The sequence below is a fragment of the Takifugu flavidus genome, chromosome 17, assembly GCF_003711565.1.
Source record: "Takifugu flavidus isolate HTHZ2018 chromosome 17, ASM371156v2, whole genome shotgun sequence".
Taxonomy (NCBI): domain Eukaryota; kingdom Metazoa; phylum Chordata; class Actinopteri; order Tetraodontiformes; family Tetraodontidae; genus Takifugu; species Takifugu flavidus.
The window spans coordinates 7,780,607-7,804,839 of record NC_079536.1 but is presented as its reverse complement, the minus strand read 5'-3'; the positions used below and the strand labels follow the sequence as shown (position 1 = coordinate 7,804,839).

The 24,233-nt window shown below is 41.2% G+C and overlaps 1 protein-coding gene across 8 annotated transcripts in view; it reads right to left on the bottom strand.

The window, feature by feature from the left end:
- The window catches only part of LOC130514016 (paramyosin-like), a 76,024-nt gene that overhangs the window by 21,177 nt on the left and 30,614 nt on the right, over window positions 1-24,233 (bottom strand). For 6 of the 8 annotated variants that reach the window (XM_057013361.1, XM_057013367.1, XM_057013365.1 and 3 more), the window contains 11 exons: window positions 23,217-23,336; window positions 11,954-12,031; window positions 11,597-11,746; window positions 10,918-11,001; window positions 9,855-10,022; window positions 7,521-7,769; window positions 7,202-7,432; window positions 6,033-6,134; window positions 5,807-5,883; window positions 5,368-5,512; window positions 4,139-4,376 (listed from right to left, as the gene is read on the bottom strand). In XM_057013361.1, the coding sequence (XP_056869341.1) occupies window positions 4,139-4,376; window positions 5,368-5,512; window positions 5,807-5,883; window positions 6,033-6,134; window positions 7,202-7,432; window positions 7,521-7,769; window positions 9,855-10,022; window positions 10,918-11,001; window positions 11,597-11,746; window positions 11,954-12,031; window positions 23,217-23,336 (1,642 nt within the window). The remainder of the gene's footprint in view (window positions 1-4,138; window positions 4,377-5,367; window positions 5,513-5,806; window positions 5,884-6,032; window positions 6,135-7,201; window positions 7,433-7,520; window positions 7,770-9,854; window positions 10,023-10,917; window positions 11,002-11,596; window positions 11,747-11,953; window positions 12,032-23,216; window positions 23,337-24,233) is intronic. The other 2 variants (XM_057013364.1, XM_057013363.1) reach the window with 2 other exon arrangements.

Here is a 24,233-nt window from a genome sequence, read left to right as displayed (position 1 = left end):
TGGGGTTGAGTGAACGGGAGGTGATCTAAAACCAATAACAGAAAAGAAGAAACAGAGAAAAAGAAAATCTACATTTAATAAAACTATGATTAATTTATGATCCTGCAGCATCCAAACTGTTTAAACTGAAGCCCGAGGAAAATGGAAGCAGCAACCGATTTGCTAAATATTTAATGATGCACAAACACTTTTATACACACTAAATGTGTATGTGTGCGTGTGTGTGTGGGTACGTGTGTGTGTACCCTACCTTGGCTTTTTTACTGAACCTCAAGGTTAAAGTTTGCTGTGAATCTCAATAATCAATAAAAGAGAGACGTGAAAACTTGAGGTGGAGATCAAATTCACATTCAAGTCATTAGTTTTATGGTGACCTCAGTGACACCTCCCACCAGGGGAAGCCACAGAGAGAGCAATTAGCTGCAGACTGACCATTTACACAAACACTTGCATTTGCAGTCCAGAAGTATGCACAGACACAGACACACACACACACACACATGGCTGAAGCATAAGGGCATATTAAATGGGGAGAATATTTTCCCATGAATTAAAATAGAAAATCTATTAAAAAAATACTAAATAAACTGAACAAAAGCAGGATTCGTGTATGCATGGACTGTGTGTTTGCTGTATTATGTGTACTTTGAGAGTTTAGCTGGACTGGTGGCCAAATGCAGCCAAAATATTCCATATTAAAGAAAAACCTGCTGGGAGGAATTGTGGCATGCAATCAATCGTACTTACCGAGGGGCAGGGCAGTCCTCTGTATCTGTGATCTGTTTTTTGTGGCTTTGTGAGTTATGATGTTACTCCTCAGTCAAAGATCTCAGGGTCCTGTCTGTTCCACCGTCTTGACACTTTTATACTGGCTTCACAGCTAAAGGAGTGACATTAGTCCATAATCTAACCCTCGCTTTCTCCATCTCTGCGCTCGGTGTGCTGGTGCTAGCTTCAAAGCTCGTCGTATGGCGTCGGGCCTATAATCACAGATCTGCGATCAGATTAGCCCACTCGCACTGCTAACCTTTAACATGAGAAGGACGAAAACCCGGCTAGACAAATCAGTGGTTGGGGGTAGGCTGGATCCTGCCAGGCCCTCATAAAAGCTTCATATGGCTTCGTGGGGGCTTCCTTTAGCTTTGTTGGGGGATTCGTAGCGGGCTAAGGTGTTCTCGTGAGACATCCCGAAGCCTCCCAAGACTCAGTCTTTCAGAAGTTTCATGGGCTTGCAACACTGCTTTTGGGTATAAGCCAAAAGGTGCAGGCACAGAGCTGCGCACCACCATGCACACAAATACAACATGAGACGTACTGAAAAAACTCACAACACACACACGTGGAGACAAAAACTTCCACACACATGCACCCCAACACTCTCCCCTCTTGCTCTCTCCTCTCCGCTTTATTTACAATCCTCTGGCAGCAGTACAAGGGCCCGGGGCTATAACACACGGCACCTAATGCTCAAACTGCCAGGTAATCTCATGTCTGACATCCCCCTTTGATAGAAACTGATCAATAGACTCTTGTAAAGGAGTCATTTTCTCTGATGTTTCTACCAACCACTTCTCTCCATCTCTCTCCACTTTTTCCCTCGCTTCTTTCCTCTCCCCCTTTTCTCTTTTATTAGCCATACATTTATAATTCATATTTGAGCGGGCCTGAGTTTGCTCTGAGAGAAGGAGGGTGGGGTGTGTGAGGGGGTCTTTGTGTAATAAAGAACAATGGTGGTGAAATGATGGGGAGAAATGCCAGTGTTTGCTGCTGGTTCTGGTGAACAACAGTTTTGGGGATCGATAGAGTGTGAAATGGGATTATAGCTGGTAATAGAGGTGAATTGGAGGAGAGAGGCCCGTGCATGTGTGCATCCAGGGAGCTAGATTGGACGGTGGGGCGCACGCACACACGTGCGCGGTAATGATTTCATCATCTTTAGGCAGATGTGCATCAGGAGCTCAGAGGGGAGGTAATATCACATTTCTGTTTTAGTTCATGTGTGGAAATGTGTTGTTGTTTTTGTTGATGCTGCTCCTTTCACAGCGTTCCATTCATTTTATGCTACAGTCAACCTTAGGACAAATTATTTCAGTTGTAACACAGCGTTGTGACAAAATGATAATAATTAGTCAATGCACACCCACACACACATCCTTGTATTTCTATCTCAGTAGGGATTTTCATAAGGTATAATACATTACTCAGCCCCACCCTCACCCTAACCATCCCAAATAACCCCTTGACCTAAAGACAATTCTAACCCGAAGATTAAAACCAAGTCTTAAGCCTCACAAGGTCCTTGGATGTTGTGAGACCAGCCAAAATGTTGCCACTTCACAAAAATGACTATGAATGGCTCACCAAGAAAACATATTCATTATCATATCCTTTTAGATAAATACAGTTGCAGTAGAGACTGAGCACGCGAAACACATCCAGTCTTGGCCGCACACAGTGGGTGGAGTGGTTTGTTACTATCTTTGCAACAGACTCGCCTCTGAAATGAAAATTGCTTTGTAAACTGTCAGAAGGTGACAGTAAATCTGACACCCAGTCATAAGCCAACTTTGGAGGTCTGTTTTCTTCTCCTTCTCTGCTTTTTAATCACTCTCCTTTCCCACCTCTTCACCCTTTCCTGCTTCTTCCTTCACTTCAGATTGAGTCCAGGTGCCTACAGATGTTCCTCTCTTACATGATGCCTTTCTGCTTCCCAACCCACCCTCTTATTCTGGCCCCATGAAGCTTATTCTTGCTTCCAAGGAGGACCTTGGAGGTCCCCTTTATGGAGCAAAAGTGACCTTCTAATGTTGTATTTGTGATTAACTGTGCCCTTCAGATGTTTTCACTTGCAATATTAACGGCATAAAGATCAAACATCAAAATGCTGCTTTGTAATCTTAAAAAAGGCTGATAAATGTATACTTATTTTACAGTTTTCAGATGGTACAGCAGTTATTTTGCACTGTATCTGTATTTTCTATATGTTTATAGAGCAACAAAAGAGAGCCAGTGCCATTCAAGGGAATGTTTTCATTATACAGTAAGGACCTCAGCAAGGGCTTCAAATTAATAAAAAATACCTTTTGTTCATGGCAGCAATTTCTGAAGATAACTCCTCACCCATTCTATTCGGGTCAATGCTATAACCATGTAAACAACATCTCCTTTGTTATAATAACGCATCGTTACTCTTCTTAAGTCATCACAATGCACCCTGCGCCACTGGATTGTATTTGCTGAAGGTAAAAGCTGAATAATATGTGGTTTTGTGTTGAGCGTGGAGTTGAGGGAATGCGTTTTGATCACAGACAAAGGCCAAGCTGCACAGCGCTGTTCTTCTGTCTCTATCTTGTTAATGAGCAGTATTCGGTGAGCGAGCCGGCCGCTGTCTGCCACCGAGAGAGACCTCAGATTCATCTCTCTGCGGACAATAGGTGAGCGTGCGTGTGTGTACCTCTGAGAGTGAGTGTGTGCGTGCGTGCTAATTAAAGCAGTGGGAGTTGGGGGAATGGCTGTGTGTGTGCGAGGTGTTTGCCTGGCGTGACCGTAGATGTGTACGTTAATTCTTAATGAGACATTTCTGTGCCCAGAGAGACCCAGACATCACCATTCCTGCACTGACACTACTACAAAGGCCACCCTAGGCAACGTGCACGCGCACTCACACACACAGACACACACCCACACAACCATATCATTACCATACAGCTAAAGCAGCACACCATTAAGTCAAACCTCTATCTACTGTGTGATTGTGTATGTGTGTGTGTGTCTGAGTTAACGCTGCATGCAGACAGCCAGCCAGCATCGAGCCACAGCTGGTTAATTTGAGCCAACAGTCAAGTGGCTGGTTCTGCAACAAAGGACAGGACGTGCTGTACCTCCTATACAACAGCGTATGGCTCTAACAGATGAGATTTTGTGGAAAGTTCAAACAGAAAGAAAAACAAGCAGAAGTGAAGTGACAGCGAAAAGGTTTTCATAGGTGATTTTGTACCACCTGTTAAGCCGCACAGGTGTGAGCTGTGCTCCATCGCTCTGAAAAACATATACTTCTACATGAATCATGTTGCACATCAACGCTGAATGAAGTGAAATCAAAGGCTGGATGACTCGGACATGAGCAGCTAATGGCTACCGGCGGCTTGGTGCTGGACGCGCAGCTCCTCCAGCTGACCCATCAGCTGGTTCACGTGACTCCTCAGACTCAGCTGCTCCTTGTGGGCGGCGCTCGACTCCTCCTCCCTCTTTTGTAACTCTTCCTGAAGTCTCTGCACCTCCCCGCGCTGCATGCCCGCCTCGGCGCTGCTTCTCACCGCATCTTGTCTGGCCTCCTTCAGTTCTTCCTCTGACTGTTTGAGGAGAGCAAAGTGCACCTGTGGCACAAGTGAGGGGGCAGATACGTGCATACAGATTAAGGATTTGCTTAAAAAGTACACCAGACAACTGCACAACTATCCAGTTACAATTTATTTTTATTTACATAGAATCTGTTTCAATCACAATTGTCTCTGGGTGTTTTACAGAAAGCCAGAGTCTGAAACCCAAAACAAGATACAATGGCAGGAAAAACTCCTTTTTAGCAGGAGGAAACGTTGAGAAGGCCCAGGCACATATGAGGGAACCTCCTGCTGATGGATGAGGAGGACAAACCATTATACAAATGATTTGTCTTGGCCATTCATCTATAAAACTGAAGGCTGCAAACTTAAAATGTGCTGAAGGAATTTACAGATCATATCATCTGTAATGAAAAGTGGAACATGTTTCACAGTCCTGTGCGAATGTGCTGGCAGGATGTGCACGTGTGTGTAGGTGCACATCCAGCCAGCCCTATAGCCGCACATGTAAAAGTCAAAATGTTTCAATGAAAATGAAGCGAGGGTGCGATCTTGCTTAATTGCACGCGCAGGATGAGGATGTGTAAAATCAAACGCGCATTCAGATCACTGAGCAAAACTGAGCAACCCCCGACACACACACACGTGTTCGTGCTCAGAAACACAGTGTGTGTATGACTGCCATTCATGCTGGCAGTCTGCCAGTCTACAATCGCCACTTTGAGCAATTTAAATATTTAGTGTCCCATTGAGCTCTTAATTGGAGTCAGTTTCACCGGCCTTGGCATGTTTGCTGCTTTAATTAATGGCAAGGCAATCAAGGCATTATCACAAGTGGCGATACGCTAACGAGCGCGGTTTTTCACACCTGGAGCTGAGTTAGTCACGCGCTGTCGGGGACTCGCTTTGAGAATGATGAGGCAAAAATTACAGGAGCTCTGGATACGACTTTAACGTGAAGCTGTAAAAGTTGTTCCACTGTCTCCTGGCTAGAGGACAGGTCAGCAGGGACAGGTCACTTTGATACCTTTTGGGCATTGGCCAACTCGAGCTCTAAATGTGCCACTTCCTGTGTCAAGCGCTGCACTTCCGACTCCAGCTGGCTGCGGTCGCTCATGTGTGCACGGCGCGAGGCAGCAAGGCTCTCCTTCAGAGATGATTTTTCCCCGACTCTAAGGGGACAAGAGGTTATAAACAGTTAGGAGGCTGCTCAAACTGCACTATGATAGCGATTCAACGATGCCAGTCGGAGAAAATCTGAGGAAAAAGATGGAAATTTAAACATCTTTAAGACATTTCCTGCAGTGTAGAATGATATTGTGCTAGGCTATAAGACACTTTTGCTGCTGTAAAGAGAATGAGGGTGACAAAGGGTGGAGGCAGATTGGGAGGGCATTAAAAGAGAGACAAGGACAGAAGCCAAGATGAGCTGAGGAGAATGAGGGTTTTATAGACTCGGTTATTACTGTCTTTCCAGCTCTGACTTCATCTGAAGAATAGCCTTTTCACACTCGGCGAGGCGCTCCAAATGCTTAGCACAGCTCTGAAACACATACACACACACGCACAAAAACCATATCACACTGCAAACGAATGCCGCTATTTTAATTCTTAGAAACCTGACTTGGAGCTAAAGTCAAGCCAGCATTTGTATGCAGATGAATCCAGGTTTACTAGAACCCATCACCTCACCTTCTGCAGCTGCTGCCTGTGTCTCAGCAGGCTCAGGTATTCCTTGTCAGGATGAGAATGACTCTGCTGATACAGCCGCAGGTCACACTCCAGAGTCAGCTTCTACACACAGTAACAAAGGTGCTCTTAAATTCAACACGCATAAACAGAAACACAACAGATAAAGTTCAGAGTAGATTCATAGAACATCATCAAGGGAAAGCCTAATTGCATAGTATCCATGACACAGTACATATATGTTTAGCCTTGATTTTTACAGCTCAGCAGATTTTAAAAACGACATTAACATCTAAATAGTGAGCAAATGTCTTGCACAATGGGCAACAGTCCCTGTGCAAAACTTGCCGTGGTTCTCAATTAATGAAGCATGTCATTCATTGTGTTTTCTGAACATACAACAGTCTGTGGAAGCCTGTTCGCTGCTGTGTTTAACACATCCAAATTCCAAAACCTGTTTTAAAAAGAAACATCATGCTGGGAGATGGAAGTTGGAGATTCTACATGAATTCATCTTCTTGCTGCATTCATGGGATGGTGAAATATTGAGTGTTTTCCTCGGTTTTCACGTACTAAATTGCTCATTAAAACTATCTTAGTATTTCTCTTTTGTCCTTTTGTATTTCCTGGTAAACAAGCACTGAATACATGGAAGAATTTCCAGTCAGTCGAGGCCATTGGCGGCACGGGGTAGAGAATTATCAGGACACGAAGGTTCATAAGAACTAACCTCTTGATAGGCGCCTCACAATCAAAGTCATTAGCCAGCGTAATAAAAGGTCTGAGATACAGCCATTCTTCAACAGCCTAACTCTTTTATAACCAACAGATTAAAGTTGATTGGATTAAAATGACATTCTGCCCGTCTGACCTTGGCGGCAGTGCTTAAGTTCATCCAAATTAAATTTCTCTGTAATAAAGATGATTCATTTGTTGCCTGATGTAGTAAATATAAAACTGAGGGGAAAAAAGGACAAAAAAGATTAAGTGACATGTGCCAAAATTATATACACATATATGTTACCTAAAAAGAACATGAGCATATATTCACTTACACGACAATAGTGAAGCAACACAAGGTGTTTTGATCAAATGTTACAAAATAAGATGGCAGGCCACCCTGAGTTGGGTGTGTATAATTCATATGTCCCTATACATGTGCTGGTGCCGACCTGCTGTTTAAGCGTGTCTACCTGCTCCTGCAGGGTTTCTGTCTCGCCTTTCAGGTGATTTACTTTTTGCTGACTCTCCATCAGTAGGTTCTGACTGGCCTCCAGCTCATCCGTCAACTGGTCCAGGGCCTCCTGCGAGTTTTCCCATTGGGTGACCTTATCCCGGTACCACTGCGCCGTCTCAGCGAGTTCTTCCCGCACTGAGCGAGTTGCTGATTGAGACTCTTTAAGCTGTATAGGACAAAGATACACAGTCTGTAAATGTTGGATGCCTAAAAACAAATGCTAATAAAAAGCCGCATACATGTATAAACTCTACCTTCTGCTGTGAGTACTGGAGTTCCTCTTGCAAATGTTCCATCTGGCCTTGCATCTTACGCACCTTTTCTATTGCTGCCATGTACTTTTGCTTATAAATCATTGCTGTTTCTTTATGCTCCTCGGCCTGTGAACATGCATCCTTTAGCTTCTTCCTTTTACCTTCAAGCTGCTGATGAAGATGTTCTCCTTCAGCCTCCCTCTTTCTAAAATTCTCTTCAAATGTCTCGACCTGAATGCAAGAAATGTTCTTAAAAGAACATAAAAATGTTACTGAAATGAGTTACTGAAACAAATGTAGTCAGAGTCCCTGTAAGAAAGCATAAAATAACTTTACAGCATTAACATCAGTATCATAGTCAAATTATATAATGGAATACATAATATGATGCTTTATTAGGGCTAAATCTTCTTGAAAAGTGGCCCATTTAGTGAAAATGACTGCAGTAACTTTACTTAAGGTGCAAAGTGAACCCAGGAAGTAAAAACCAAGCTTAATCCCAGTGTTACGCGAGGAATCCTACCACAGCACACCTTTCAAGCAGAGGGGTTGAGAAAGTTAAACCCGCTCTAACACTCATCTCGAGTTCATCCACATTAATCCTACTTTAATCTGGATCAGAACACGAGGGTTTAGGACTAATGACAGCCAACTAGTTAGATTTCAGTAGTTCGCCACAGCTTGGTTTAACCGGGGATTAACACTGGGCATGAGGCAGCATGACTGAGTGGAAGGAAACCCAACGGGAGAAAGAGGAATCAACTATAAGCACCAAAGTGTCACACTTGCATTCTGCACACATGATCATACAAACACTGAGAAGCTCAAGGTCGTACGCAATATGACCTATAGTTGTACGCAACACCAGTGGTGCATTCAGCATTTTCCTATTACTCGATGAAAGGTCCTGATAACAAGCCGTAATGGGAACACCATGGTTTTCTTGTGACCATAATAAGGACATTATTCCCTGTGGAAACAAACAAGCCTAAACTAAATATGATGATGCTGCCTGGCCCTCACATGACTGACCAAGTTAACTCTTATTTAATTATTTATCCTCTTATTTTCTGATTTCTCTCTAGCGGGGATCAGAAAGTGAAAAGAAAGCATAAGACTTAACTGCTCCACATGCCTTGAATTTGGAAATAAAACAAATAATAATAACTATAATAAAAAACATTGCTTTATATAATTACAGTATAAACGACAATATAAATTTATGTATTTAATGGTGATTTAACAGCATGGATGTGAGTGCTGATGGAGAACATACGAGACAGGGAGCCTTCAGGGTTTTCTTTAAACCATGTACCAGCACACTGGGAAAAATATATTTAACATTGGTGGTAGACTTAAAGATTGTACCAGCAAAACAATCTGTTACACATCAAGCTGGTGAAGGGGACAGGCCAGGCACCATTTTTGTTTAATAAATGTTTTAAAATACAATTTGAAATTCTGTGGAGGACAAAGAACAGAACACTTGTCAGCTACAAACTCCTCCAGAGTAGGGTAGGAAACCCTATGCTTACATAAATGATACATTTAATTAAAAAACAACAATAACCTTGATTGGCAAATATATGGTAGAAAAGGTGAAAATAACAACAAAAAAAGAATGTAGTAGTATAGAGGGCAAAGCAGAGGCTGTGGACCTTCAGCACTGGGTAGTGAAACTCATGATGGAGCAACATGTCCTTGTTCCTATGTGCATGCTTCTTCGGAACAGCGCGTCCTCTTGAGTCACATACAATAATGTAAAAAGGCATATCTGTCAGTTACTTGGCAACAAAACCTGACCAATGACAGGTTAGAGTTGCTCGGTTGTCTAGCAACAATAAAATGAGAAACAAACAAACAAAAATATTGGGCAGATCTTCACATTTTCTATCCTGTGAAATGTTTCTTTTTCCTTCCGATTGGGTCCGATTTGTGTTAATTCTGCTGATGTGAATATATTTAGGTTGACTGGTTAATAAAGCCTGTCACATTAGCTTTTTGTTGCTGACAGAAGAATAACTGCTTCGCTCTCAGCTCTGATTTACATCACAAGCAGGGAGACACATAAATACAACTGAATTTGTGTAGTCGTGCACTGAACCGACACCCTCCACTGTTTCACTGTAGGAACGCAGCTTATTCAGTCTGAGATTCTGAATTAAATTTGAACTTCACGACCGGTATCTCCATTTGTCTGACCTCATAATTGTACAACTGTATTCAGCTCAGGCCCTTTGCATCACATTTTGAATCTCTGGGTCTGAGCACAGCTAATCAATAGATTTCCCCTCCCAAAGATGGAGATAAGAACGCTCAGGTCAGCTTTCTTACCTGTTGCTGTCTTAAAAGGAGCTGATCGTGTAGGTGCTGTTGTTCTTTCTCCTTCTGGGCTTTAAGGCTCTCGCTCTTGCTGACCTTTTTGTCTAACTCGCAAGCCTCGACTTGGTGTCCTCTGATTTTGCGTTTCAAGTCTTTCACTTCACCCTCCAGTGCTGCCATCTGGAAAAAGAGTGAGAAAACCAAAAGGAATGGGAAAGGATTCACTTTACCGAGCGGCACATGCGGATGAAAGAGGTCACGGCGGGAGCGCAAACGTGAGGGAATCAGGTTTGAGTCAGTGAGATTCCCAGTTTAGTCTCAGAACCAGCTGGGAAAATGTGGGCACGGGAGATGAAGGAATAACGATTCCCCTTTCCTTAGCACGAACTTTTGAGAAGGGTTTTTGCCTCCCACTACTTTAATGGAGGTGCTTGGTAGCGAAAAGTAGACATTGCTGGTTTGGGATCTTCCCTTGAGTAAATGTGTGTGAGTCAGTAGGTGTAAAGGAGTTCACTGTTGCACACAAGTGCACACACAAGGTTGCTAACTCTACCTAGCTCTGGCATATGAAAGGGAAAAGGAAAACAGTGTAAAACCTCTGGAAATGCTGACTTCTCTTATTTTCAACAACTTGTGCAAAAAGTTGCTTTAGATTCTGCAAAAACAAAATGTGATCTATCTCATCAACTAGACCTGGTTTAAACAACTGGTGTGTTTATGCTTTAGAAACATAAGATGATTTAAAGTGCTCAACCACAACAACCCCCGGGGATCTTATGTTACGTCTGTGGTCCTTGTATAACTTGTAAGTAAAGACTTCAGCGTGAGCTGACAGCGTATTCTGCGTCTTTACACTCATCTTGCTAGCAGGAGAGAATGATATTATGGGACTGACAAAAATGGAGGCACTCTCCAATGATTGCAGCGACGGACTAAAAAGCACCATCCCGGAGACTTTGTTCATTGTTTGGCAACCAAATAAACTATGAGTCTTCAAAGAAGTCTTTTAAAATGGCTATATCATAACCCAAGGAAAGCTTAACACTGCAACACACTCACACACATATCATCATACCTGCTGCTGTGTCTTCTGAAACTTTTGTTCACACCTCTTCATCTCAGCTCTCAGCTCCAGGATTAGCTGATTCCTGCTTCGAACCTAAACGGAACACATGCAGCACTTTAACCTGCTGGGATCTCACTTTTAACACACTGTTAACAAACCTTCCTGCACACACACAAAAAAAGGGACAATCTTTTTGATTTCAAAAGCCAAAAACTCAGTTTGAATAAATGACGGCTGCTGCTCGAATAAACTGAATTCTTCGTTTGTGGACTAGGTCAAACCCACGGCATCTCGAGAGATGAAATCTGACCTCCAGAGAAAATGGTAAATGTATATCAAAAAAGCACAGCACCAAAATAAGATCTCTATGGTGATATGAAGTACCCGTCTCTACCATGGGCAAGGGCTTAAAACAGGCTGGAAGGAGCAATAGAGAGCTAAAAATGTAAATTTGGCGCAAAAACCTTCTAAAAAACTTTTTGTGAAGATTTTCATTATTTTGTTTACAACAACAACCTGCAGCACAGCTCTAAATCAACAAAGAAGTTCAAGGTCCTGGAATATCCCACCTAGCAGTTCTTCAAGAGGTGTGAACAATGTTGCTTTGTGCTAATTTTTTTCATGAAACTGCTTCTGTTTTTCATTAATACATAAATACATTTTAAAGTTTAAGCTTCTTCACACAGACCTCAAGGTGTGCAGTGTTTAGTTTCTCCTGGCACAGAGCCAGATCAGCCTCCAGCGTCTCTGTGGCCCGGCTGACGTGAAGGGCCACCATGGCCCTCAGCTCGTCCCTCTCCTGGCCCAGCTTCTGTAGGTCCTCGTCTCTTTGGAGTAACTGAAAGCCCTCAGTGAGGCGGAGCCGCATGATGACTGCTTGTGATCTTTCATGCCAACCACAACTATAACTTTAAATAGCACTCTGAGAATTGCATTAGCATTATGTTATCAATATAAAACAAACAGTAGCAAAAAGACTAATAATACTGATCATTTGAATCACAAACCAGGGAGAACTACGGTAATCAGGCTGTTGTTTTGCTACCTCGTTATGATGCTCCAAGTGCTGCTTTTTGCTCTCTGAGAGCTCCGCCAGCAGCGTGCACATCTCCATCCTCTGGATCTGACAAACAAAAGTACATTCATCCCACATTAAAAAAAGTTCTCTTTTATTTAATTTTAAAAAACTCTGCGGCCTTTTGATGATATTTGGCAAAGTTACATTATGTTAAGGATCGCATCTCCCCAAATAATCAAACCCATATCTCTGGAAACGGGGGAGCGGCGGTCGTTGTTTACAAAACTTGAGATAAAATATTCCAGGCTTGTTTTCATATTTGGAGAAAGGTAATGGTGGAGGTAAAGGTGGGTGGGATGGCGGCTCACACAGAGAGCTGTTGTAAATATGCAGTATATCTTATATTTGCTTGTGTTTGTCTGTTTCCTTGGTGACCTCCCCTAATTACCCACCTCAGTTGTGCGCCAAATGTATGCGTCTGTGTGCCTGCGTGCGCTTTCATGTGGGTGTGATTCCTCACAAGTTTGCTGGGGAAATGTTTTAGGCTTTCTTTATCTCGTCTACCGAGTCTGCATCTCGTCAAGATTCTTTTGAGGTCAGCCAAAAGCACCGGGTGTTTGCTGTTATGGGCTGTCAATATCTGAACTGATAGACTTTATAATGTATTTTTAATTGACATTAATGATTTTTAATCCTCAACTGAGAGGCAAAAATCACCTAATATTCACACAACAACATTTCCAGACTTAAGACTAAATATGATGCAGCCAGACTGAAGTTTTGATTTATTTTAAAGTTGAATTTTTGTCAACAAGGTTCCTACTGACACATTCAGCTCAAACACAGTCAAACGCTCCCTTTCCCATTCCACCTCTGTCCCAAATGATCTAGGGACTGTTTTGACCACAGTTGAGGGCTCATTTGTCAACTGTCTTGGGGGATTGATGGAGTTAACTTGGCTCTTTGACCTCTCACCTACAGCTGACAGCGGCCAAGCTCTCTAAACAGGCTAAAGCCCGGCTACAGCAAGAAAGAAAAAGCCGATAACATCATGAGTGAAGAAATCAAAGCAGTGGTAGTTTGGACAGGAAGTTCTGTCAGGATTATCAGATAAAAATGGAATAAAAATAATATTTAAAAAGACCAGTTGTTGCACAAATTCATTCCACCAAACGCAACTACTTTATATCAAATTCTCAGCTTGATTTCTCTTTGTGTGCACATGTGGCTGTGTGCGTGTGTGTGTGCGTATTCCCAGTGTGAAAAAGTGACAGACAGAATGGATGTAGATAAACACAGGAGGATGTCGTGTCAAAACAGACAACTTGTCAAAACGATACACTAACTAGGTCAATCACAAAGTTTAAGGAGAAACTTTGGAGTGGAGCTTTGGTTCATGCATATCTACGCACGCTCACACGTGCACGCGCGACGTAGTCTTCTGAACGGATCTGCAGGAGGGGACCTCCAATATCGAAGGTATTTTTAAATCAATGAGCTCTTAAGTGCATCTCAGTCTCAGTGTGTTCGCAGATTCACACGCACACAACACGGCACACAGATACAATCCCCCCTGACAGGCAATGACAAGATAAAGAGGGGGAGAAAAGAAGGGGAGAGGACGACAGGAGAGGGAGAAATAATATTTGAACAGTTGGGGGGGGGGGGGGTTGGGCATGAAGAATGGCTGTCTGTGTCTGTGTGTGTGTGTGTGTGTGTGTGAGTGAAAGAGACATGGCAAGGAAAGAAAATCGCAATGAGAGATCAAGAGTGAAAAGCAAAGCAAAAATTAAAAAAAATAAAATCAGTAAGCTTTTCCAATGCTCGTAAGGCATCTTTGGTGTGGCTAATGTTCTACAACATTCCGCCGCACTTCTTTGTGTTCTCCTGTTTCTTTTCTTCCATTTTGATTTGCGTTCACATTTTCCCTCCGTCAATATCGAAATAATAGCCCTTGACAATGCTTTTACTTAATAGAACCTATGGACGGTCAGCGGGTGCAAACTCTTCAAAACAAAGGCCCATGTGAAGTGCAGAAATGCCGTGGCACAGTGTTAGCAACCAACAAGAAAGCCTGGACGTCATGAGCAGAAAAGATTTTTAACAGGTTTTGTTTTAAAGTTAAACATTAGATTTCATTGAAAACCTCAAGCAACTCTCCTGCTACACCCAAATGAGAAAAAGATGCTCAGGACCTCAAACTGTCTTCTTTCCCTTTTGCCGACTTCTTTTTTCTTCTTTAAAGGATCTCTGTGCATATTCGAGTAATTGATCAGCTCCCAGTGGTGTACTCGGAATAATTTCAGAAAAATCATTGATTTAGAGAAATGTTCTCCAACCAAATCATTCTTTGAGTTGCAGTCCAATCAGCTGCAACTTCACACCCATTTGTTAAAGAAGGTGTTACTTCTATAGCCTCCAACCTCTTTTATCCACACTTCTCACAGTAACTCCATCCATGTGGAGAGTCTCACCCCCCCCAATCCCCTTCGCCTTCCCCGAGATGTGCGGGTGACTTTAGACGCTCAGAAAAAACCCCAGATCATCTCTGAGACAAAGCCCCCTTGTCATGTTAATGGCTTCTTTCAAGTTGCTCAGTGGGAAAGTTTACAGGCGGGAGTAAAACCACTTTGACCAAATGTTCAGTCTGCAGCAACATCTGGATATGTGTATGATCATGACAAATATGAGAAGGTCAGCTGAAGAGAGGCGCTGAGGAAAATGGACAGGACAAAGAAAGGACATAAATAAGAGGTATGGGAACAAGAAGGGGCATTTTGCTAAAATTTATCTTATTTATGCCTCTAATTAAAGACATATTGTTGATGTAATAACAGTTACAGACCCGTCACACAAGCATCAATGATGAGAGCAGGGACTGAGAGCAGACTTGCAATTAGAGCACTAATGTCTGCACATTTGTAGCTGCAAGGGAAAATAATTATCATGAAAGGTGCACCAACACACATTCCCAAAGATGGACTGAAGGGTAACAAGGGAGTTCCTGGAAGATGGAGATGTGTTCATGGGCGGGTAAAAATAAAAAAATTACATTTCTATCAATTTATATCACAACCGTCTCATGCCAAGGACACGTACTGAAAGACAACTCAAAATGGTCTGCTCTTTACTGATAACGCCACTAAAAGTCCCAAACGTGGGACGTCCCAGCAGCTGACCTGGACAACTGGGAACCATTATCTGAACTGTACTTGCTGTGCAAAGGCAACAGGAGAATTCTAACATGCATGAGACAGCGGTGCACACAAGAGTCAACACCGTGCTAGTCAGTCTGTTTTGTTTTGTCTGTTTTATCTTCTGCGGGCCGTTCTCGTGATGTTCCTCTTCACTATGTTGCATCGTGTCAGATTTGGAAGACAAGGGCAACGCACATATGAACTCACTTTATGGAAGGATGGGGCTACATATGGTGCACATCATGTGATCTGAGTGATCAGATTGATCGCAAATGCATTTTGAATGCATCCAGACGTATGGCTACAGCTTTGGAAGCCATCAAACAACGAGCATGTGCAAACGCACATTGAGGAATTTCAATCCGAGATATTCGATATGATAACGACCAAACACGTTATTTCTTGAAGTGGTGGGAGTCACAAATATGTTGCAAATGATACTTGAACTCTTAAAGCATCATATGAGTCTTTGAAGCAGCATTGTTAGCTTTTGGCTCAAGGGAAGGTATTTTAAACAGCTTTGAGGGTCGACATTAAAAATTACACAAAAAGTTAGATCTTTTCAAAACGTGACATTGACATACACTTCATATTAATGTACATGAAAGAAACGTAAAAAGAATCTTCTGAAACTTTATCGTTGCAAGATTCTTCCGTTTTGCAAAGCTGCTAAATACACAGTGGCACAAGGGTCAAAAATATGGTCTTTTCCTTAAATTAAAAACTGTTTACAAAAGCTTATTTGCTCTTGTATGATATGCACTATAAAGCATATAGCCTTTCAAAAGTGTTACAAATTGAAAAAGGCTTGTGACAATAGCTCAGTGACAACCAACAGAATCCTGACCTCAATACTGGCCGCTAAAAAAGATTTTGAAATAAGTATTGTCAGTGAAGAGTTTTGCCATTGAAAAGGACTGAACATTGTGTGATCAGTTCCCTTTTAGCAAATTCGAGCCATTGAACTCCACCAATGGCTGAATTAAAAGTATCTTTCCATCATGGTTAACTGAAGGTTAAATAGAACCCAATAAAGACTAAACATGTAGGCTTTTGTGACATTTTTCTGACACGATAAAGGGGCAAAGGATAAGGACTAAAAAGCATCATTGGCTACAAATGTTTGTTCACCTGCTCTGAGCGGCGTGCAGAAAAATATTACATTTATTCTTCTTTAGCTAAAATATGTTTTGAAGTATCAGTCCATCCCTTTACGCATTATCTAAACCCTTGTTACAAATCTCAATAAAGAAATAGACATTGCCAGACACTGAATATAACATTTTAAAATTGAATATTTAAATGAATCGCCTCACCTGTACGACCTCTTCTTATCGGTCCCATTGTGTGAAAAGACAATGTGGGACATTAAAGTGAATATTCTAACTCATCTCTATTTTAAAAAAATATATATTTTGGGTTTAACCACATTTTGCTGACGCTCACTGTTATGTTTTCTAAAAAAAAGTCACCTTGTGGGGGAAGCTCGTGAACGAATCACGAAAGATACTTAGCTAGCAACAGCTCGGTGATATTCAGGAAAAGATCTGACAGAATAGGTAGAAGTGGACCAATCACCTTCTGTTCTGCTCTGCGGCACACACGAGTCAGTTCCCTCTGTAGATGTGGCTCTGTGTTTCTACGTTTAGAGAAGTATTTTTTTTGTTTTTTTTCGTAGTTGCTCGTAACAGCGAGGTGAGGAATGGTAAATCCAGGCAAGCCTTCTTTAAAGATAGACCCAGGAGGAGGGATGTTTTGGGTGTTTCTTTGGCGGTCTCCACAGCAGTGGAAAGTAACGCCGTAAAGTCTTTGTCATAAATGGAGGAACCATACAGTTGCTGCCTTGCTGCAGGACTAATAAAATAACTTGACAACGCATAAAGACAAAAGAACCACAGGGCTGAATTTTCTTTCGCTGCCAACCTTGGTTGACGGGGAACGGAGGTCCTTATTCTGTTTGTCTTCCATCTGTTTGTCTACCATCAAACACGGAACAAAAAAGTGCTTTCATGAACAAGGGGCCTTGGGAAATATCACATCTCATCATTAATAGAAATTCCTCCTTTGACATGTTGAGCAGCACTGGTTCAGTCTCCACATCCAGGTGTGAACAGGAAAAAACTGCTGCCATTTCCTCCCCATCCTTGAAACAGTTTGCAGTATTTTTATACTTGTATAGTGTTTTTCCAATTAGGCCAAACATCCCTATTATGGGGAACTTTGAGAGGAATCTGAAAAACTAACACTTTCCTTGTTGGGGTCAAGTCCATGTTTCTTTGGATATATTTAATTTAATTTGATTTTAATTACATGCAGTTCTATTGATACAGTGTATCCTGTGGAATTTGGCGCAGAAATAAAATTCTCTTGTAAACCTGTACATATATTCAGTAAAACTGTCCTTTTGGAGAATAGAAAATTATAATAAGATGTTTTTTAATCACGTCAAAGCTCTTTTAGTGTACTAATGTGTACTCAACCTCGGAAATTCTATCAATACATGCTTTATCCTGATGTATGTCTGAGGTTTTATCCTGGTCTGCTCCAATAACAGCAGGGTTCTGCTCCACGTTTCCTCCTTGCCACTGTTCAGGTTTTTATCCTCCAGATTTATAGATGATTTCTGAGTTACACTATATTTTCCTGAACAGATGATTTTGCACAAACCGGCTTCTTGTCATTAAAAGAAAAAGGGGGGGGGGGGCATTTCTGATGACACTTATATGGAAAAAGACTATAACAGTGGTGTGCAACACTTGAAGGTGAGCTTATTGAAATGGCACATGGGCCATAATACAATTCTATCAATGACATAGGAGGAAACCTAAGTTTCTATTTCTGAAAAAAATCAAAGCATAAGTAGGAGTAAAGGGTGGCAACAGCACAAGTCAAGTGTTCCTGGAGTCAGCTGAGAAGAAGTCTTTTGCTGAATAGCCTCGGGTTGGTCAAGGATACCGTCGGTGCTTTGAGTTCCAGATAAAACAAAGACTTAGAGGAATAAAACAGTCGGAGAGAAAGAGAGAGAATTATAGCAAAGAGAGGAAAAGGACAAGGAGAGAAACATAAAGGCCATTCCATTCATCATGCATATGACTCTTTAATGCCCCCATACATTACCCAGTGGTTCTTAGTGGAGTGAGGGTGAGACCTGACGAGGGGGACGAGGGATAAAAACAAAGAGCGGAGACAATGAAAGGTGGATAATGAATGTACAAGTGAAGGAAGTGCAGCTCCCCCACTCCTGGCCCTTCTCTTGTTTAAGTGATATTCAAATGAGCTCACATTTTTTATTATCCAACAAGGCGGCCCTTGGCGGAGCTAAGATGGTGGCGATGAGTTATTAAATATGGACAGAGGGTGAGAGGGAAGGCGGAGGAGGGGAAAACAGACAGCTGATTCACTGGGAAGGAAGGAAAAAAGAGGAGAACTCCCAAATGTACCTGTCTGCACGTGATTTAGAGAAGGTTGCCCAATTCTGTTCCTTATTTAAAGAGGAGCTCCATACCTGTGTGTGTGTGTGTGTGGTGTGTGTGTGTGTGTGTGTGTGTGTGTGTGTGTGTGTGTGTGTGTGTGTGTGTGTTTCGTACTTTGCGCTGCAGTGAAACCAGGCTGCCTTTGAGTTGTGTGTTGTCTCGGACCAGATGGTGTGTGTGTGTTTCTCCTTCATAGTCAAAGATTTCAGAAGAGAGCGGTGTGTGGCTCGGAGACGGAACATGTCCTGGTCCAGGTGCAAGTTAAAAAAAAAAAAAACAGGTCCTTTTTCATGAGAGAAGACTAATGTTTTCTGAAAATTGCAAAATTTTGCGCCACAATTGTATCCTTTAATTAATTTGGATGAGACTTGTACGTCCTCTTTTCTCCCCTTTGCAGCAAATTTGATGATTTTCTCCTGAATTTTTGCTGACCTAATAATAAACCATTGTGCCATTGTGTAGCAAATATTTACCAACTATTAAGAGATTAAAATAAAATAGAAGTTGCTTTGTTACCGAGCAGCACTAACTTATTACTGTTGGAGAAAGAGGCTGATTATGTCTGCAGACAATGATTGAACTCCTCACCCCATGGATGAATGTGTGTGTGCGTGTGTGTGTCCCTGGTCAAATCAAGGCTCTTATTCATTACTGGTGAATACAAGAGCCTTGTGTTGGATTGCTCAGAAGGCTCAGCCAACAGTCTACCCAGATACAAACACAGCCGCAATCACATTTACATACAGGCAGACGCGCTCAAGGACTCCGCAAGATTTAGAACATGTCCACAGACAATGGCTGAATAAAAATTAAAATCCGCGCCAGTAATATCATTATCCCACTATACAATCCCAGATCCATTTTCTCTCAAAGGGATATTATGGGGTTGCCACACCATAGGCCAAGTGGACCGCATACAACAGATTTCTATTTTTTTTCTCTTTATAATCAAAGATCTGGGCTGTTACATTTACATCACATTGGGTCTTCCTGGTATAATATTATAGATTTCATATTTAAAAATAAGAAAACATGACAGTTTTTTACTGCTTAATACAATTTGCTCTTTGATTAATTCATTTGATATTAATTTCATTCCAAGATATGGGATACTCCTACTTTTTTGTAATATTTGAAAAGCTATTGATGCTATGGACCTGTCAATGTGTGTGAATGTATCTTTCTTTGGCATTAAAAAATAAAACAAGCCTTTTGAACAAGTATCCTTCTTCCATTTTTAAATGTTGGTCAAATGACTGTCACCTGACCCACCCTAGGGTGAAGCACACGAGGCTTAAAGAGTTAAGGTCAGACAAAGTTAGAAAAGATTTGGGGAAATCACAGTTTTTGTGTCACCAATCATAAAAGGCCCAACATGAGATTTTAAAAGTTAAATCACATGTTTCAGCAAAAGTAGAACACAAAAGGCATTTTAGATGGAAATGATCCTGACAGGATGGAATACTTCCTTAGATTCTGACTGTAAAAACAATTCTAAAGGCAAAGATCGCTGCAATAAAGGCAATAAACTGCATTTGTGTCATTCAAGTAGTAAAAATTTAAGGTATTTCTTAAAAAAACAGCTGCAACAAAGCAATATGAGATGTTAGAAATAGGGGATTAAGACCACATGTGTTATTGATGAGAGAATTTCTCACATAACATCAGTGTTGAGACGCATCCTCAAAGTGTCCAGCTGAGCGTCCAGCAAGAATGCAGCCAGAAGCAAAAATAAATGTCTCTGTGGCATTTTAATCAATATCTTTTGCAAGCCACGTTGACACTTTTGATTTAATTGCTAACAGTGCAAGACAACAAATGCAGCAGAATAAAAACTCTGTTTTTATTAGGCCTTTACTTTGAGACACGCGGCACATTTGGTGTACGACTGCCAATGGAAGCGGTGGTTGCCACGAACTGTGACCATTTCTTTTTTAGTCAAGTGCTGGACCCCTTCATGGACGCCATAACAGAAGTAGTTATAATGTTATAATGTTTTAGTGTCTGTTTGCATGTTGTCTTGCCCTGCAGTTAAGCTAAGATGAATAATGTTAGCGTCACTGTCAATGCATCATGACTGGACGCTATTCTAAAAATGCTAATGTATGTGGTGTGTTTACATTGTCTCTGATAAACTATGAGATGGACAAAAAAGATTGTTACATCAGAATGGTTGGTAACTCTTTAGATTAGGGAAAGCATATTAACCATTAACTACCTGCTTATTAACCTTTGTATTAACAGCATAGTGATGCTGTATTAATTACATTCAAATTACTCATTATAACCTTATGCTACATGGTAGTTTATGGTAAATGTGTTCCTGAATGTAAAGCGTCATAAAATGTAAATATTATTAAAAATTGGGTGTGATAGATACACATTATGTTTATTTCACGCCGCATTTAGTTGTACACAAGTTATATACATTAGATTTAGTACAGACAAGAAGGTGAAGGTAGGGCAGAAATGTGATTAGGGCGAACGTTTGTGCAAAATGGCTATAAACCATGAGTGTTATTATGTTAAAGGTTCCTGATTTTATTCCTGTACAGCAGCATAATAATCCTTTTCATTAGGGCAAAAACAAATTGTCTTTTTAGAATTTGCCGTTAAAACGATCCACTAAAATGTACCTGTAACCTTGCATTACCACTGCAGCTATACATATAAACTACTATACTACTGGTACTGGTTAACGTGTACAGGTATTTGTAAGGTGAACAACCCCCATTAAAGGAAGAAATCTCAGATCTCTCCAAGCGTCTTGATTGTCTAATCAGAATTATCATCTATAATCTACCGCCTAAAGCAGAGATCCTTTCACCCAGGCTCACCCTCCAGCACAAGACCAGGAACATACGGGCAGATTCCATGAAGGTATTCCAAATAACTGAAGTATTAGTTCTGGCTAGAACTCACAATATTTGGGAAAATTAGCAGCTTTCTAGTTACATAATTACACATACTGAGATGAGCTGATTGCATATCCTCTGTATGGAGCCTTAGTTCTCAAGAGTGGAAGTATAAGAGCTTTAGGAGAAGGTATGGCAAAAAAGAATTTCAGATTTCAGATTTATGATATTTTTTTTTTTTTTTTTTTTTTTTTTTTTTAAATTGGAGCCTAAGTCTTGGACAATTACATTAGTCTATAGTTCCCATTGATAGCAAAATGCTGGTCTGAATGTGGCTCATTACTTTAGCAATTAAAGTGTATCCCCTGGGGTCCTCTCCTTCACTCCTGACCCCCTGCCTCGTTCTGCTTTGCTTCCGTCTTTCACCTCCCCTTTTATGCGCTCCTTTCGGCCATCATGTGTTTTCAACCAGTCGGAAGGAGGAGAGGAGAAAAGAAAGCGACTTGTCCAAATCCTTGACTGACCGAAGTCTATTCTCCATCTTGGATTATGAATAGAAATGGAACATTTGAGGACAGCAGAGAAGGGTTTGGGGTTGGAAATAGAGAGAGAGACAAAGAGCGAGCTAGAGAGAGAGACACTGAGTGAGTTATAGAGTTATGAGCGCAGAGTAAGAGACGGTGGCTAATATAATTGAATTAAAAAGATGGAGCGTGGCCATTTCTAAGCAGGTGTGAGTGCGGAGTGAGAAAGAGCAGGCGAGATATTAACTTCTAATAAAAGACAGATTAGAAAGTGGCTAGGAGGACTGTTCTGTCTTTACCTATGGGAGTGATGGCCCCCACATAACCTTTCACTGCAATATGCACAGATATTGGCAAGCCATTGCCACAGTGTATAGAATATATATATATATAATATATATATATATATAATATATATATATATATAATATATATATATATATATATATATATATATACTGTATATACATAGTTTATACTTCACACACACACACCCTGTGTGTCCAGCTGGACATTATGCATGGTGCAATCATTGGCATCACATGTTACAATATAGTCATTCATCTTTCTGCACCCTCCCATATAAACACGCCATAATCCCAAAGATCACACACAAACATAAGTGTCTATCATCTGCTTTCATTCCAGCGATCCAACAGGCGGCAGACGTCAGATAATGAAGACGTGGCTCTTTGAGAAACCACCGCTTTACAGATAATTAATTAGCTAATTGATCTAACAAGCTCGTTAACGGCTGCCTCTTTTTTGGCAGCTGGCATGAATACATTAAGAGGACTAATTGAATTTAACAGGTGCAGATTTCACAGTTGCTTTTCTGTCTCGCTAAGCGCGCGCACACGTGCACACACACGCACACACAGACACACGCTACAGGTGCTCGCTTCATTTGACTCTGATGTTTGTCTCAGTGAAACCTTGGCATTCAATCAAAAGCACAATAATATGCAGATCCAGTGTTTGTGTGTCATTCAGGGGTCGTGTTTCAATGCTGCTTTGAATCATAGAAGTTCACACACCATGGTGACTTTGGTAATCTGTACTGAATAGAGGACAAAACGAGTGGGTGGAAACGTGATACAATTTTACAGTTTACTGATACAAATAAAGAAATTCAGCCAATATACTTGAAGCAGCTGGATTTTAATTGGTTTAACTGGTTATGTATAAACTATGTGGAGAGTTTTTATATGCATAATGCAGAAATCCTTTAAGCCACTCACCTTTAGTCTTATTGCATTCAGCTCTTCAGCTTGTTGGTTGATCATCATCTCCTTTTCTTCCATCCTTTTATCAAACAACACGCTGAGGTTCTTCCACAGAGACATCATTTCAGCTGCCGCCTGGAACACACGACACGTTTATCTGCATCCAAAATGAATTTAATGTCAAATTTGGTGATTATGCCTGTGCTGTTATGTATGGAAGAAGGCTAAAACTGCTAACAGCGGAGGGGAGTTTAATGTGCAAACATGCATGAATAAAAACAAAATCTAAAATGAAGGTGACGATCTTGATCGGCTGATCAGTGATTTTTTTGGTGAATTTGGTCTGTCATGACACCCTAAGATCCATCAAAACCAGTAAACGCTGAGGTTGGTGCTTTGCTAAACTCCCACAGAGATGATATCACTGATTAATTTCCTTCTTCATTCCTCACCCCCCCTCCCTCATCCATAGGTTTGCTGTTTTACCCTTCCCCCAGCCCCTCCAGGCACTGTTGAATATTAAATCACCCCCAACCCCCTTTTTTTAATTTGCTGATAACCACAGTTCATTTTTTTCTGCAGGTGTCAAATAGCTAAGACAGAGACACAGTCTGGCAGCCTACAGGATGGCTGAGTTATTGTTATCTTTTTTCCATTTACAGCCTGTGTCCAGCTGGACATTATGCATGGTGCAATCATTGTCATCACATGTTACAAATATGTGCATGTTTGTAGGGAATTGTCCCATCATTACACTTCTACACGCTCGTTCCCACAACTTGAGCGGCAAACCTATGCTTAATGCTTTTGAGCTTCACGATGTAGAACTCTGGAGGGTTTTGTCTGTGTGATTAAGCATTTATGAAACAGAGCATAGACCACCAGTTTAATGCTAAACTTGCTAATGAAAACATGCTAACATTTGGAAAACATTAGGGCAATAACACAAACAAACAAACTAAACAAACAAAGACACAGGGATTGATGAAAATATGCAATATATGGAAATACGCCTCCCACATCAGCCAGCTG